The sequence below is a fragment of the Gadus chalcogrammus genome, chromosome 2 (assembly GCF_026213295.1).
Source record: "Gadus chalcogrammus isolate NIFS_2021 chromosome 2, NIFS_Gcha_1.0, whole genome shotgun sequence".
Classification (NCBI taxonomy): domain Eukaryota; kingdom Metazoa; phylum Chordata; class Actinopteri; order Gadiformes; family Gadidae; genus Gadus; species Gadus chalcogrammus.
The window spans coordinates 3,629,819-3,647,318 of NC_079413.1; the positions used below are offsets into that span (position 1 = coordinate 3,629,819).

The 17,500-nt window shown below is 45.3% G+C and overlaps 1 protein-coding gene across 1 annotated transcript in view; it reads right to left on the reverse strand.

Moving 5' to 3' along the window:
• The window catches only part of LOC130403920 (voltage-dependent T-type calcium channel subunit alpha-1H-like), a 71,054-nt gene that overhangs the window by 37,237 nt on the left and 16,317 nt on the right, over positions 1–17,500 (reverse strand). Inside the window, exons 2-4 of the mRNA XM_056608467.1 lie at positions 7,465–7,576; positions 5,682–5,815; positions 4,759–4,856 (exon numbers count right to left, since the gene is read on the reverse strand). Of these exons, the coding sequence (XP_056464442.1) occupies positions 4,759–4,856; positions 5,682–5,815; positions 7,465–7,576 (344 nt within the window). The remainder of the gene's footprint in view (positions 1–4,758; positions 4,857–5,681; positions 5,816–7,464; positions 7,577–17,500) is intronic.

Consider the following 17,500-nt stretch of genomic DNA (forward strand, 5'->3'; position numbering starts at 1 on the left):
GTATCCTACACTCTTGTCCTTGCTTCCTCGATGCCCAGAGGTTCTCCTCTAAGGCCCCTTACACATGAGACGCTAGTGGCCTCATGCCTCACACCGGAGGCATGCTGGGTTCCCTGAAGCAGCTCAGGCTGTCTCTCACCCCTCTGCCCCTCCCGCCCTCCCCGACACACTCACTGACAGACCGTCCGACGGTGAGCCATCCATCGGCAGCTCATTAAATGGAACGTGGACACCCTTAGACGGCTCGCACAGAAGGCCCCAGAAGATGTCAGCCACACTTTACAACTGTCCCAAGTAACGGTGAAGATGACTCACCAACGGGAGGTCTGGATTCTCCAAGAGGGCTCACACTCCCGGGAAGCCAGACACCGGACTACAGCGGTCCTGATATTTGTTTTGGGGCACTTTTTTGAAACGCCCATACAGTTCTTAGCTTAAATCCGCCTGCATTGCAGGAATAGCTTTACCGCATGAGGATGTTTTAACTGTACGGCTGGTGACAGCGAGGAGTAATCTTTCTTTTCTCCATAAAATACCTCACTTGCTCTGTCTCTTGTTTCTATAATATAGCACTTAAGGCATTTATCTTTTTTGATGAATGTCATGTACTTGCATGGTTCATACACTTTCTTGGTTGTATCGGCATGGTTGAATGCATTTATTGCACATGGCTTTGCACAAAAAGTTTTTTGAAATGTATTGTAATGTTAAGGTTGAAAGTGAGGCCCAGCTTTTGAAGTCTACAGTGGTTTAGCACCACTCCCATGCAGAAGGGTCTTCCACATGTTTACAGAAGCTCCAGATGTAGTAGTAATAGTGATAGTGTGGAGCATATGCTACATCTATACGGAAACGGTATTAGTTCTTTCCCATCTAGACGTCAAATTCTCTGGTTGTACTCAGTCCCTTCTTAACATATATGACCACCAGTCGTACTCTGTTATTATTCTGACTGGTTAATGAGTAATTGTGTGTGTGTGTGTGTGGTGGTGGGTGTAATCATCAATGTGTATACATCTGTGTGTATACATCTGTGTATACAACAGGAAGTGTGTGCATTGCTTGTGCATGTGATGTGTCTGTGCGCGTGTATGTGTGTGTATTTGCAAGATTGTGTTAACCTAGGTGTGTGTGTATGTATGTGTGTGTCTATAATTGTAGGGATGTATGTGTGTGCTTGTGTGTTTGTGTGCGTGTGCGTGCGCGTGTGTGTGTGTGTGTGTGTGTGTGTGTGTGGTGTGTAAATACGTTTGCGTGAGTGTGTCAGTGGAGTGTGTGAGACACGCGCTGCGGTGACGTGCAGCGGGCGACCGGGTAAACATGATCCAAGCAGGGAGTTACTGTACAGATAACCGTCTCCAGGATACAGCACACAAACACATACGCAACATCTGGTTTATACCGGCCCATTCACATCTACTGAGAGCAAACACAGAGCCGTCTGGACACCCCAGGGCAACGGGGAGAGAGAGAGAGAGAGAGAGAGAGAGAGAGAGAGAGAGAGAGAGAGAGAGAGAGAGAGAGAGAGAGAGAGAGAGAGAGAGAGAGAGCTCTATTCTAAAAGGGGAAAAACTTTCATACGCATCTTTCCTTTTCACAATATGCCAATATGCTAGTAAAATCGCAAGGTGACATGTAAGGGTGTGTATGTATGTGTATGTGTATAAGTGGGCAAGAGAGTGTGTGTGTACGTTTGTGTAAGTGTGTTTGCGTGTGTGTGTTTGTGTTTGTGTGTGCGTGTTTGTGTGTGTGTTAGTGTGTGTGTGTGTGTGTGTGTGTGTGTGTGTGTGTGTGTGTGTGTGTGTGTGTGTGTGTGTGTGCATGTGCCAGCGCATTTGTGTGCGTGTGTGTACGTGTGTGTGAGTGTAAGTGTGTCTGAGTGTCTGCACACACTCTTAATATAGTTTGACAATCTTTAATACCATCTGCGTCTGGCCCGCAGAACAGAACCGGGAAAATGAACAACAACATTTTGGATGCGCTAATTCAGAGCCCTGCCTTAGAGCAAAGGCAGAGCACATTAAACCAGGATCTCCGGGAACAACACAGAAAGTCATTATCTGAAAGGCAATTACAAATGACGAAGCGAGTAAAACAAACAACAGAAGATGGACATTATTGCTACGATTGACACAAAAGGGAAAAACAACGATCACAAGGCTTCATCGCGTCCGCCGTGGGAACAATGTACAGGCATACGATCCCAGGGAGAAGAGACGCAAACAAACATGGCCACGACTGTGTGAAGTGTGCCTGTAGTTGCTATGACGGAAGCTCAGTGGAGATGACAGAAGATTAACATCTAAGAAGATTAGATATTTGTGCGGATGTGTGAGTGCGTGCGCACGCATGGTTGTGTGTGTGTGCGTGGGCATGTGTGTTTGCCTGCGTGCGTGTGTGTTGTGTGTGTGTGAAGCCTCTGCTGCAACTATGTGAGGGCTACAGAGCCACTGTGTCTGATCGGGAAGAGGAATGCTGCACCTTGGCAGAACTATATGGGACAGCCTCCAACAGTCATAGAGAACAGTCACAGAGACTCCAACGTTGGCCTGTTCTTCTGGTGTGTCACCCTGCATTGATGTGTTATACCGTGATGACTTGAGGTAGTCATATGGACAGTATGATATCGTGTAGCCTTTTTATTATGATTATTCATTGTGGGATTTTTCAGAGGGAAAATAAAGTTATTGATATGTGCAAGGGAGACGATAGAGTGAGAGACAGTATAGAAAGAGAGAGAGAGAGAGAGAGAGAGAGAGAGAGAGAGAGAGAGAGAGAGAGAGAGAGAGAGAGAGAGAGAGAGAGAGAGAGAGAGAGAGAGAGAGAGAGAGAGAGAGAGAGAGAGAGATGGATAGACATGCACTCAGGTCCCCCATCGGTTCAGGAGGTCTTCCTGTCTCTGCTGTTCTTTTCTAATAACATATTTCAGTCTATTAGCCTATCAGGCTTCTGTCCAGCTACCCCTCAGTCTGATGGACATGCAGAAGACGGAGAGAATGCAGACAGAAAGAGACTCAATTGGATCAATAGAGATCACAGCCCTGGAAGGGGGAGAGAACAACAAGGAGGAAGATAGAAATATAACCCCTCATGAAACAAGGACACAATTACACAAAATCAGAGCTGAGGGCAAATAATCCCCTCTCTCTCAAATACATCGCCTCAAACCAGCACTGTGTCATATTTCTACTGCAGCCAGGACCTTTGTCAAAAATTACTTGAAATGATAATAATTCTACAATAGTAAAACTAAAGAAAATAATAATCCAATTAAATCTCGTTATTTTAGAAGGTCTTCTCGTGCATTCCTCTGCACCAATAACTGAAGGTCATGAGGACACATTCACCTCTGGCCCGTTTGATGGATCTAGAAGGAACAGACCCTCCGTCGCTGTTGGACGAGTAGTATTTTTAGACGGAACAGAAAGTTAGAGCAAAAGTGATGTTGCTGTAAAAAAGTGACATAGTGCAGTGAGAATTAAATTTGCCACTTTGTCTCTTTGTGGTTGTGTGTGTACTCTCTCTCAATCTCTCTCTAACTCTCTCTCAATCTATTGCTAACTCTCTCTCACTCCATCTCTCTCCCTATTCCTCTCCATCTCCCTCTCTCTTCCTCCCTTTTTATCTCTGTCTCTTTCTCTTTCCCTGGGACTAGCAGGAGAACATGACACATTTTTGGTATCAGAGGAGGATCATTAGAAGCAGGGTGCGTGAATATGTGTGTGCGTGTGTGTGTGTGTGTGTGTGCGCGTCTCTTCTGTGTGTGCGTCTGTGTGTGTGTGTGTGTGTGTGTGTGTGTGTCTCTGTGTGTGTGTGTGTGTGTGTGTGTGTGTGTGTGTGTGTGTGTGTGTGTGTGTGTGTGTGTGTGTGTGTGTGTGTGTGTGTGTGTGTGTGTGTGTGTGTGTGTGTGTGTGTGTGTGTCTGTGTATGTGTGTGTGCCAGGAAATCCACATACTGTTTACACATTCTCACATTCTTCGATCTGTATCACTCATGTCTGGGAATTTGGGCTTACCCATTTAAACATGCTAACAACAGCATTAGCCTAGAATAGAATGGTCGTTAGTCATACACACACATACACACACACCCGCTCCTCCACAGATTTCTCTTGGCTGCTCTTAGTGTTTTGGTCTTTGTTACAGGCAGACGTCTCCTAAAAACAAAATCAGTATCGCCTATCACAGGTATCTGGCGACCAGCTCAGGAATGACTGCTTTGAATGTTTTATAAAAACAATATGACTTCCATACACTCTGGGCTTCCCAGACTCCTCAGCGTTGCGTTGTTATGACATCTTAGTCCAGTCCGGTCTCTTTGGGTCTCTTGAACATAGGACATAGGACTCCCGTCTGTTTCCATCACAGAGCTTTCAGCAGAGCTAAGCTTTGCTTGCTTAAGCGAGCTGACATTTGACTTTGATGAAACAAAAAATGCAGATCCTGTGAAGTTACATACATCCTGTTCCTCTTTTGAGTGGGCTGATCATTTCAGTGTTATTTTAAAACCTGGGTCCTCGGACTTCACTTGAAAGAACGCGGGTCTGACAACTTGCGTGAAAAGATTGACATTACACACCGCAGAAAAACACATTCAAGTGATGAGTCACAGAGCTCACCCGTTGCATAGGTCATCTCCGGAATATATTACCACAGCGTGCAGGGATTCATTTCCCTTAAGTAGCTAATTTCCTATTAAACATGAAGCATTTTGGGTAATGCAGCTTTGGAGGGGAGGGGGGGGGGAGGCTGCACTTACTGGGCACTCTGTTGATGGCTCTTAGTGGACGGAGCACTCTGACCGTACGGATGGCGGAGAGACTGGCGTTGTGACCGTCCAGAGAATACTCCATCATCCTGCAGAGAGTGAGAGACATATCATATAGAAAGAGAGAGAGAGAGAGAGAGAGAGAGAGAGAGAGAGAGAGAGAGAGAGAGAGAGAGAGAGAGAGAGAGAGAGAGAGAGAGAGAGAGATCAAATAGCATTGAGATTTCACTTCAACTAATTCCCCATGCACACTTTCCTTGCCCATATGTACACACTCAGACATGCCCTCACTTGACCTGAGCATGGGGGATATCTTTGTGTGAATTGAACAGAACAAACATTGTCCATCATCAACACACACACCCACAGGATTTGGTGCAAGAATGTCCTCCTCTCCCCATGAACAAAGCAGCAACGGACAAAAAAAAGGACAAGCTTCAGGCCTATTTTTTTCGCTGTCCCCTCATCGCTCGTAGATTAAAATGGCAGCTCATTGAAAGGGATTTTGAAGGGCGGATCTTTTGGGGGCTTTTGTGTGAAATGGGTTCAAGGCGGCTGCTTTGTCGCTGTCTATAGAAACTTAAAGCGGAAGTGAACTCCCTGTATCAGCTTTGTTTCGGACACTATGAGACTCAAAGTACTTTGTTTTGGGCTTCGAGTTCCGTGGAAGATTGGGGGCATGTAATCCCGATGGCTTTGACCTACACCAACTTTGTGATACCTCTAGTGATGTTGTTTATGAAATGCACCACACATAATGTCCGTTACTCTCTAAATGTCAGAGAAGCCCAAACTTATCTCAGAACCGGACAGTTACATCAATCCCCTTCGTCGTGACGTCGAAGTGCCTCGGAATAGACACCTCGACCCCTTTAAAAGGGACACTGTTGGACGCGGAAGCGAAGAACACCCACCCCGCCATGACGATGAAGAAGTCAAGCCGGTTCCATGTGTCGCCGAGGTAACATTTGGAGCCGAAGATCCCCAGGGCCATCATCTTGATGACCATCTCCACCGCGAAGAAGGCGAAGATGCAGTCGTCCAAAACCTGCCGGCACAGTAAACACACACGCACACAAACACACACACACATACACACACACACACATGAAAAGATTGGGACTCCATGGTGAGGGAAACGGCTTGTCGCATAATGAGTATTCCCCATGAGGGAAAGTCTCATGAAATCAATATTGACTCCATACTCACTACATACTCTGTCTGTAGTGAGACTGAGAGACGCTCACGACGCTCAGCCAAAGTTCTGTTTGCGTCTCCATTAATTAAGCAGTTTTTATAACGAGCCGGAGATAACGAGCGTCTCGTAGCTAAGAAATAATGAACACGTCTCGCAGGCTGAGGAGTGACACCGCAAATCACCGGAGCCGTGCAAACGATGGAACAAAAGATGCAGACTGAGAGGAAATAATAGGGATACATGAATGTTCTGGTGATATGTTTATGGACACAGATATCGTGGGTTGATTAATTTGTGGGATTAAATCAAGAAAAACTGTGTGTGTATACATATATATACTATATATTTATATATATATATATATCGATATATATATATACATGCATATACACATATATAGCAATGGTATCTGTTCAGTTAGAGCAGCTACGCCACAGCTAGCTAAGCTTTCGTCACATCTGATTGATCATTAATTCATGCCTTCGTGTACTTTTATATATTGTTTGGGGGAATGCAGCAGAACTCCCAAATCCCACAGCTGGAAGGAATATAGTTCAACGTTGAAGGCATGTGGTTGAGTGAGTGAAGGGCCTTCCAACAGACTGGGGTAAATAAGTGGGACATTAAGCAGCACCCGTCCAGGGACACTTGAGTGATCTCTCGCCCCACTCCCTGGGAGGTAACTGCATTAGCACTCAGAGGATGTGACCCCAGCCCACCTCCTGGGTCGATATACAGACTCAGTCTATTACCCAAAGCTATTCTAAGTCGGACCGGACGAACGGCCGGCCAAGTTTCCCGCCTGCGTGAAAAATCAGGTCCAAACTTTTCTGTGATGAAGAGATATTGGAGGGGACGTGAGGTGATGCAACCTTAAAACCTGGTATTTGAAGATAGTGAGAGGCTTTCTTAAATATGTGGCGTGTTTCCAAATATCAGCTGGCTGTCCAACTTCGCTGCCCTCTCTGAGCCAGTTCGCTTCGCAAATTAGGTCTGAAAAACCTGCATCTGCACTGCAGTGTTTGTTGGGAGCTGCTGTCAGTCAACCTTCCTTTGCAGCTGGTTGGATTAGATTCAGCCGGTCGGATCCCATAACCCTTCCAAAGTCAACATAATTACCTTACCTCTTCCAGTAATTTTTTTTTGCATACAATTAAAACTAAATCAAAGGCTACGTAAATATAATTATATTAAAGGATGGGTTCGCTATTTTGGATTCTTCTAGAGCGGACACCACCAGTTCGACAGCTTAAATTCTTGTTTAAGCAGTTTGATCCAATGTGAGGCCACGTTGTCGATCAGGACTGCGTCATCCCAACAGTGTGTAGGTGGATTGCGAAAGTTGACCAATGTTTGGAGTGAGCGCTTGGCTTACAAAAAATGTATACTCCATTATGGCCCGGCTAGATCACTAAGTAAAAAAGTCAACACACGCAATACTGAAACAATTCACATCACATTTTGTCAAAAGTGACGCTAACACACATATACACACTCACCTGTAAGATGAGGCACCAGTCCGTCTGGCAGGTGACGTCTTCGCAGGGTTGGAACATCCCCAGAGTCACACAGTTGAGCAGGATCACCAGCATGGACACATGCTCGAACCACGTGGAGGTCAGGGGTTAAGGACAGCAACTCATACTGGTCATGGTACACTGGTCAAGACACACTGGCAATTACTGACTCGTCACCACACCCTGGTGAGTATACACTAGTGACGTTATACTGGTGAACATGCACTGGTGATCATACGCTAGTTATCTTATACTGGTGAACATACACTGGTGAACGGTGAACACATACCCTGTTGAACACATTCAGGGGCACACATACTGATGACCTAATATTGGTGAATACAATGTTGAACGTGCACGGACACTGGTGAACGTGCACGTGTGATCTGATACTGCTGATCACACACTGGTGAACACTGTGGTCATGATAAAGTGGTAACCGTACACTGGTGAACACATACTGGTGTTCACCAGTGTTTATGTTATGTTATTTTACCAACCGTTTAAGGATAGCTGCCCTCTCAATGTTTTACTGTGCATGCATATTGTTGTATAAACATATAATTATCTATCATCATTCGTAGCATAACAAGGGTATAATTTGAATCTATAGTCGCCTCGTTAGTATGGAATAAAAAAGGTTTCAGCTATGTACATCACAACCAAACTATTGCCAATCGATGCGTTAGTACTTTAATCTAAAATTATACAGTAGCAGGAATAAACTAAACTAAATAATTGCACAATTTGTAACAATCTCTCCACAAACAATGCGCCCTTTGATCAGAGGGATGGAGCGAGAGCGAGAGGGATCGTCATGCCAGGGAGGTAATTTAATTCCAGTTTGTATTATGTGTGCGCGTGTGTGTGTGTGTGTGTGTGTGTGTGTGTGTGTGTGTGTGTGTGTGTGTGTGTGTGTGTGTGTGTGTGTGTGTGTGTGTGTGTGTGTGTGTGTGTGTGTGTTTGTGTGTGTGTGTTTGCAGTGTATAGATAATGTTCATCGCCGGTTGGCTACGGTCCATGGGCCCCGTGCAATAACATCAACACAAGCGGCAGGGGGAGAAACAGCCCCCTGCGCTATGGCAACACAAGTTACTGAACTATGTAAACTCATAAAGATTCTTGAAAAACACCAGCGCCCATTCTTTAGCCCCGCAAAACAAACTGTCATTTAAAATAGAATGTGCCACCTATATTTGGACTCTTTGTAGAAGGAGAATTTAAACTGCACATTAGGTGCCTGCGTCATTATAATCTGTTTGAGAATCCTTAGTCACACTCACTTGCTGGAACGATGTTTCAGACGCTTGGATATTCAGAAGGGAAGAATGACTACCAACGTAGGAGGTATCAGTTGTTCCTAAAGTGTTTTTGTGTTGATACAGTAAGATGTAAGAAGTCCTAGGAGGATGGCTGTTGTGGTAATACTGTAAGATAAATAAAGACAACGATAGACCGAGGATTGTGGAGCTGGGGTGTTAGTGAAGCAACTGATTGACTTTTGAGAATGCTTGAATTTAAATGCTTGAGAATGTGTTTTTAAGGATTGATTCTAACTGTGGCCTTCTGATCGATTGCTTGCCTGATTCATTGATTGATTGACTTTATTAATTTCCCTAGAGGGAAACTAAATAAGCCTCCTCATTGAGACCATAACACAAAAACATCGGTGACAGCAGTCCCACCAGAACAGACGCATGGACCAGACACAGACACTGCAATGATCAAGACTAGACTAGCAACCAGGGGCCCTGCATGGATAAAATGATCAATAAAATAACAAAATAAAAAGGTGAGAGACTACCGAAAACATACTTGCATACAACAGTAGCCCTCACACTACCACGAGAGAACAACACTCAAACACACACACACTGGAGAGTTTATATCGTGTCATTAAAAAAGCTGCAGGCACGAAGGGAAGGTTGTTTCTGATTGAATATGAACATTATTTGATTTAAAAAAAAGTGTTTTGGCCTGAGAGTTTCAGGAAAGAGGTGGGTATTTTATCCCCATAGTAACGACCTACGCCAACTTTATGATACTTTTTTAGCAACGGTCATAAATACACCGCTGTTCAGACGTAGCTTCACCATCCACACACACTGTGGCGGATGCTATAAGTGTACGAAAAGCTCAACATTCTTGCGGAAACCGCAGTCCACCGCTGCCCAGACAGAGCTCCACATGTCCAGAAAAAGTCCCAAATGTATTCTCTAAATCTCGGACTCATTTCAGTATCAGTGATGAAAAGGCATATATTACAACAAATCACCACAGTTAAAACCAAAAGAAAGAAGTTTTGGGTTCACTGGCTCTTTAAGCCCGAACAGATGGATACCGAGCCCCCAGAGGTGGGTATTGAGCAGATCTACGGGCCAACGGTGACGTTAACATGTCGACGTGCCCTGCGATGGGCCCTACAGTGATAAATACCCCCATCACAGCGGGTACCACGGACATTTAAATTGGTAACTGTTAGCCGTCGGTTGACTGCTGGCCTCAGCCATTACATTTTTATACGCGCCGCTGAACGATTGCACTGCATCACCCCGGGGGGGAGACGCAATAACGGGGCAAACCAAGAAGTCAATAAGCGCCATGTTAAGTCCCAATGTGACATTGTGGGGATTAACACTGCGAGGGGAAGGGGTTAAGGAGCAGCCTGCAGCTCTTTCGTCTCTGCAGTCGCCAAATTACATGCACAGCTACTCGCCCCGCACATAGTGAGCGCTCAGGGAACATGTGGGGAGAAAACAACACGTTAAGAGCCTGGAGGCGTTCCAGTGCACTGATACACACACACACACACACACACACACACACACACACACACACACACACACACACACAGACACACACACACACACACACACACACACACACACACACACACACAGACAGACAGACAGACAGACAGACAGACAGACTCTCACACACACACACACACACATACACACACACACACACACACACACACACACACACACACACAGACAGACAGACAGACAGACAGACAGACAGACAGACAGACAGACAGACACACAGACACACAGACACACAGACACACACACACACACACACACACACACACTGACAGACAGACAGACAGACAGACAGACAGACACACACACACACACACACTGACACACGCACAAACACACACACACACTGGCACGCACACACACAGACACACTCACAAACACATGCACACACACACACAACTCATGCATCACACAAAGGCTGAAGGGCAACCCAAGGTCAGTACGTCCTTCACAGATGAAGGGTGTTGTAATCTGCCCGGGAATCAACTAGAAACATTTGAATATTCAGAGGATCTATTGTTTCTGACCCTCTTGCTATGTTTTCGCTCTCTCTCTGTTCTCATCTCTCTGTGTCTCTCTATGTCCCTCTGTCTCTCTCGCTCGCTCTATTCCATCACTGCTGTATTGCTCTGTGGCACCATGTGTTTTGCTCTCTTTAATTCCACTTTAATCTCCACAGTCAACACCTTCTGAGCCCCCTTCTGCCTGGAGCCCACACACACTCACACACGCGTGCATGTACCCACACACAAACACACACGCACCAACGCAGACAAACACGTACACACACACAGACACTAACACAGGAAAAGCTACTGACACCTGATTATGTATCCAAGGTGGCGCATACAAATGGGGACACATTATAATGTGGGCACACCAATCCACACAGATCCACAGATGTGCTTGTGCCTGCTAACACACACATACATACACAGATCGGACGTTTTACATCAATACACCTCACCAATAGAACATTTGGCATGTTTACGCCATGTGATGTAACCCAAAAGCACACACACACACACACACACACACACACACACTCACCCATACACAGGTCAGAAATTTTACATCTCACCAATAGGGATGCAGTATCCAGCAAAAAACAGACTATGTTCATTGTAAAAAGCAAACTTGAGAATCTGGATGGTCTCATGAGGTTTAATGTCATCCCTTGAAAACTAAAAAACATGCATGTTAGGTTAATACTGCTGCCACTGCCATTTATTTGAGTGGAAGCAGAGAACAATAAAATCTAACAAAGTTAGCTAGGCCAGCGAGCATCACGGAGAAACATGCTAGAAACACTCTGCATTGCATTGGCTGGAGATGAAATACCCTAATGTGCTTAATAACGTTGAAAGCACATTGAGTGTGAGATATTATACTGAATGATAACTATTCTAAATATTGGAGGGAAAAGAAAATTGTGTACTCTATTAAAATGGATTAGACAAGAAAAATCATTTTAAGTCAATTTTACATTTAAACTCTTAATAGCAGCTTGAATTGCAAGGTATTGCAAGACATTGCATCATATTATCTTCTTTTTAAACAGTGATGCCCCAAAAAATGTGATGGAGCACATTTTGAACAGTCATCATACTCTAAGCAAGTGATATATGTTGGCATATGTGGACATATAGTTAGCATCTAACTGATGCACTGATGGTTAACTAGCAGGTTGAACGGGTCCACTTGGTGCCTTTTCATCAATTTAATAAGAATAACAACTGGATGCTTGGTTATTCTAGACTTTTGGTCCAGGAGTACCAGAAGTAGAGAATGCGGATTGGAACTTATTTTATGGAACTTCTGGTGACCCTCTGTGGCAGTATATTGGTTTGGTTGAGCGAACATCTTCAAGGTGCATACATGCATGCTGAGTGGTCGACGACAGCAGCAGGATGTGACGCCACCTCGATAGAGTGACCAATGCGCCATCCATCAGCAGACAAATGCCGCACTCACATCATACGGGAGGCTGCTGACTTTGAAATATGTTCCATCAGATTAACAATAAACTTCAAAAACGGCTCCCAACTCGGACCTAGGAGACAGCATGAATTGGACGTTGTCTCGACTCACTCGGATCGGATCCATCAGAAAGTTCCCAACGCTCCTGTCTGGGGAAACGGAACTCCGAGGGCGGCGTGAGCGCTTTCCTCCGCCTCTGAAGTGGATCATTAAGGGGTCACTCCGAAGTGGCGTGCACTAACCTTAACCAAGCGGTTGGTCCACTGCTTAAAGGGGAGATTCGCAAGGCGGTACCGGTTGATCTGGGCGGCTAAAGAACATCGACCTTGTCCCAGCTGCGCGGCCGACCTCACGCCCCGACGGTGGGCTGACCCACGGAGGGTAGCCATTCTTAAGTCTTTAAAGCTGTTTCTTTTCTTTAGGGGGGAGGTTGTTGTGTTCTTTTTTGTCCTCCGGGGCAGATGGGTTGCAAAGCCTCTCAGTGGTTTGGAACAGCGCACAATCATGTATAATTCATAGGCAGCCAAGCAACAACATGGGGTTCTTATACTGTGAAACACGCACACACAGACACACTGCGAGTGTCCTAGTGTACTCCCACATGGAAGGACGTCATGGCAGAGATGTTCCTTACAGTACATTCCACGGTTTCCCTCCAAAAAAACATCAGACTGTGTAACATACACAACATTGATAGGCTATACCTGATCTCCCACACTAGTCACAACTCAAACCGAGCCCACATGTGTGTGAGTGTGGGGGGGGGATGTCCAACAATGTTCTCAAGAGTTCAGTATTTCATCTTTAGGCTTGTTGTCAATAACTGTTGATACAACTGCCATAACTTCACAGAAACAAATATGGTGAATCTAGCATCGCAGAACTCTCCCTTGTTTAACGGATGAGGCGGATGAGGATGCAATCCAGAGACACAAGCTGTACAACAGCCGCCACAGTTGGAGGCCTGGAGGCCAGTCCAATGCAAACCGCACACGATACACTTATCCAGAGTATCAACATCATCTTCACATCAGAATGCGTGAACTGCCATCCAAGAGCTGAACACAGATTGGAAATATACACTAAAACCAGTCGAGCTGATGCCTCACCACACTGTAGTAGAACAAACTGACTTGGCCTCTGACTCCTTAAGAGGCATGGCCATTTGATAAGCTTAAGCTCTTTTCTGTTTAGCCCATCTCTAGGGAAATCACATGACACTATTAACGATAAGCCTATCATATCCTTTTGGAGAGCTGCCTGTTCCATGCTTTTCAGACAAGGACAACTGTGGACATGGTCTAAAATCACAAGCAACCCCTGAAGCCAAACAATGCCTCGCCTGCTCCTCCTAAATGCAGTACAACATATCCCACCCCCCTATTAGCATAATTAACTAAGAGCGGGTGCCTGACACGGGGAGGGAACAGGGAAGACCAAGCACACCCGTCATATGACCTCAGGCCTTCTATCGAGCGTATTCTCCGTTGGGAGTTACTACTTAATGCAACTGCGGTAGCACAGAACACACACATTACAATGCAATATTTACCCTGTTAAAAAGGGTGTGATTTTAGTATAACACTCTGTCATAGCAGAGTCTAACACCTACAGTGACTGTGATGAAACACACACACACACGCAAGGACGCAGACGCACACACGCAAGGACGCAGAGACACACAAACACACGCACACACAAGCAGACAAACACACAGACATAAACACACACACACATGCTTGTGCACACACACACACACACACACACACACACACACACACACACACACACACACAGAATGATTTAAAAGGGATGTAAAATTGCAGTCGCAATGCCCCAGGAAACCAACAAACACACATGCATTCCTTCGCTCCATTACACACATACACACACACATACACACACACATAAACGCACAGCCTTCTACACAACCATAAAAGAGGTAAAATGGAGCGAACACAGCGGAAAACTCAAAGTGTGTGCTTAGGCACAGACACATATGAGAAAACGAACACACTCACACCAGGTACCTAAACGGGGGACCCCACACAGCTGTGATTGAGCTGTCGGGGGTCTCTTGGGGCGTACACAATAACAGCCGAGCGGGCAACGACAGAAAGTTAAATGAAGAGAAGAGTGGCGGAGAAATAAACATGTAGAGTGCAGAGAAGACGGAGAGGCTCTGATGAGTGGAGGCTGGTGGATGTCATGTCCTCCCACATCGCACCCCTCTCCCACCTAGCCGGACCTTGTTTCCCTAGAGTCTGGAAAAGTGTCACGGATAACAAGAGCGCCCCCTGATGCCACGTTCCGTCGGATGACGGACGATGAAAACACCTTGAACCGAAAACCTGACGCGCTTGAAAAGGAACTCTCGGTGGAGTCGCCCTTTGAGCGTTTGAATTGGTTTGTGATTATGACAACAACCAGTGAGTGTTTTGTACCGTTGACAGTATGTTTGTGCTTTCATTCCACTCGGCTTTCGGGGAGGTCGGGCCTTCGGTTTAAATAAAGCCTCTCCGAGAGGACCTCTCCATGGTACCCTTCTTGGGTCGTTGCGCTCTCTCTCTCACTCTCTCTACCAGCTGGCCTCTGTCCTGCTCCCCAACCTCCCACCCTCCCCCTCTCCCCACGCACCCCAAATCCCCAATCGACCCTCCATCTCCAGCTCTACTCCATCCGTCTTTCATTAAAGAGAGCAAACTCAATCGCATCAAACCTAATAACCTAATCATGCACTGTACTCAAAGAGGGTGGAAGAGGATCAGTGCCCTAGTAGAGATGTGTGTGTGTGCTATGTGTGTTACGCATGTGGGTGTGGGTCCTCATGAATATCTGCACTTTGATCGGGGCGTAGCTAAATGTGATTAGTGTGTGCATCAAAGCACTAATGCTCTTCTCTTTCCCCTTGAACGTCTTTGAGCGTGACCCTCTCGCTGCTGTTTCGATTTCAATATTCACATCCCATGCTTGACGACTAGAGTGATTGAATTATAACCACCGTAAAGAAATGCACTATAACCACCATAGAGAGACACTGAAGCTATCACGCTGTACAAGCCCATTGGACTCCTGCCAGCAAGATATCAATCTCTTAATATACTTATAATAGAAGAGTTAATGGCCTCGGAATGGACACATCCCGTGTTAGATAGAAGAGTTGTATGGCTGGGTCGATTAGGATAGTCTCCCAAGGCTGGGAGTATGTACACTGCTTTACCCCATTACAGAAAGGTTAACTGCCTGTCAGTGCTTTTGAGCTGCAATGTGTGGAGGGGAAGTTAAAGAGGGAGCACAGTTGAAGTTCTTAAATATTCTCTCAGTGAATTAAATAGCAACAGTCAAGCAGTTTTCTAATATTTTCAGCCAATGAGCGAGCAGGGTTGAGTATTAAATTACTTGGAACCTGGTTCCCAGGTGTTCCTCTCTCAAGAGAGAACGCGTTCTGAGGGGTTCTTCAAAAGTGTGAAATCGGCGAGTGGGACTTCCGAGCATGCGTCAAAGGCAGGGATATCAGTTTCAGGCAGATGGGTTCAGTGGCAGGAGGGAGGGAGGGAGGGAGGGGGGGAGAGAGAGAGAGAGAGAGAGAGAGAGAGAGAGAGAGAGAGAGAGAGAGAGAGAGAGAGAGAGAGAGAGAGAGAGAGGGAGAGAGAGAGAGAGAGAGAGAGAGAGAGGGAAAGGGATATCCATTTCCGTTTCATGTTTTCAGATATTGCTCTGTCAAATTCTTAGTCAAAACAATGATTTATACTCCAAGTGTTTGTTGTTGTACCTCTTGTCATGCTCTTATTCTACTCGTTCCAAGGACTGGTGGACTAGTGAAGCAATGCAACTCACGACCTACTCTCAGCCATAGTCGTATTTAGCCCTGCAGGCATATTCTTCTAGCAAAGCTGAAGAGGATCTCGACTCAAATTCCTGAACCAATAATGATGACTCGATCAATTAGTAATAATGTTTGAGACAAAGGAGTGACATGGGAGAAGTCAAGTGTTTAATAAACAATAGCTACTGAAGAGGAGCAAATAGGTTATTTGTTGTGTGTTATGGCGACATAAAACTAAAGGAGGCTGTTCATTTCCTGGCTGGATGTGACATCGGCACAGCTTAAGGTAGTCAGTGTGAACCGAGAATAATAGAGTATAAAGAGCACTGACAGATCCCTGTGCAACGAGAAGTGAATACGAGATAAAGCTGCAATCAGCAGCATTTCCTCAGCCCACTTAGTTTTTGATTAAATTCTGTTTGGATTGAGTCTCATGGTTCTCATGCCTTTGGCTCTAGAGCAATGGCCAGCAGTCAAAGGAATGCATGGGAACCATGAAACTCAGTCAAAATAAAACACTGCTCACAGATTTAGAAGTCAAATAAATAAATCCTTTAGTTCCTTCGGTGTAAAGCCGATTTTTTCATTCTTCGAATTCTCTCTCTTCTCTTTTCAATCCAACGTACAATCAATATATAATCATCTGACGTTCCGCACAGAAAACATCGACACAAACACATTAAGATGCACTATCGTTCTCTCTTTTTGAAACAGACTCCTTTGTTCAGTGTCACTCGACCGCGTGTTCTTGTTTCCGCATGCTAATTTGTCGATACATGTTTTTCAGGGTGTTCGAGCATTACTGGTCCAGACGCCAAGCGCTCTGTGATTTGAATGATCGCTTTTTGATTTCTGTTTAACAATCTGCTGAAATGCAAAGGAGCATGCTCTGATGCTGCTAACAAGCACACACACACAGGCACACACAAATACACCCACCCACACACACACAGACACACACACACACACACACACACACACACACACACACACACACAAATACACCCACCCACACCCACACACACACACACACACACACACGCACACACACACACACACACACACAGCAGAAGTACAGCCTGTACTTCCAAACAAAGCCTTAATATAGCTCTCTATATATATTAAATGTATAGCTATATAACCTATATAACCTGAGTGAAAAGCATAAAAATTCTTCCCTCTGCTGAGATCCCCACTCTGTTTATAATTGTCGCGTGCATTGTGTGTGTCTGTGTGTGTGTGTGTGTGTGTGTGTGTGTGTGTGTGTGTGTGTGTGTGTGTGCGTTTTTTGCTTCACTTGTTGTGTGCTATGTATGTGCCTGTGCTGTCTCTATCACACATTCCTGTTTAATGAGTGTGTGTGTGTGTGTGTGTGTTTGTGTGTGTG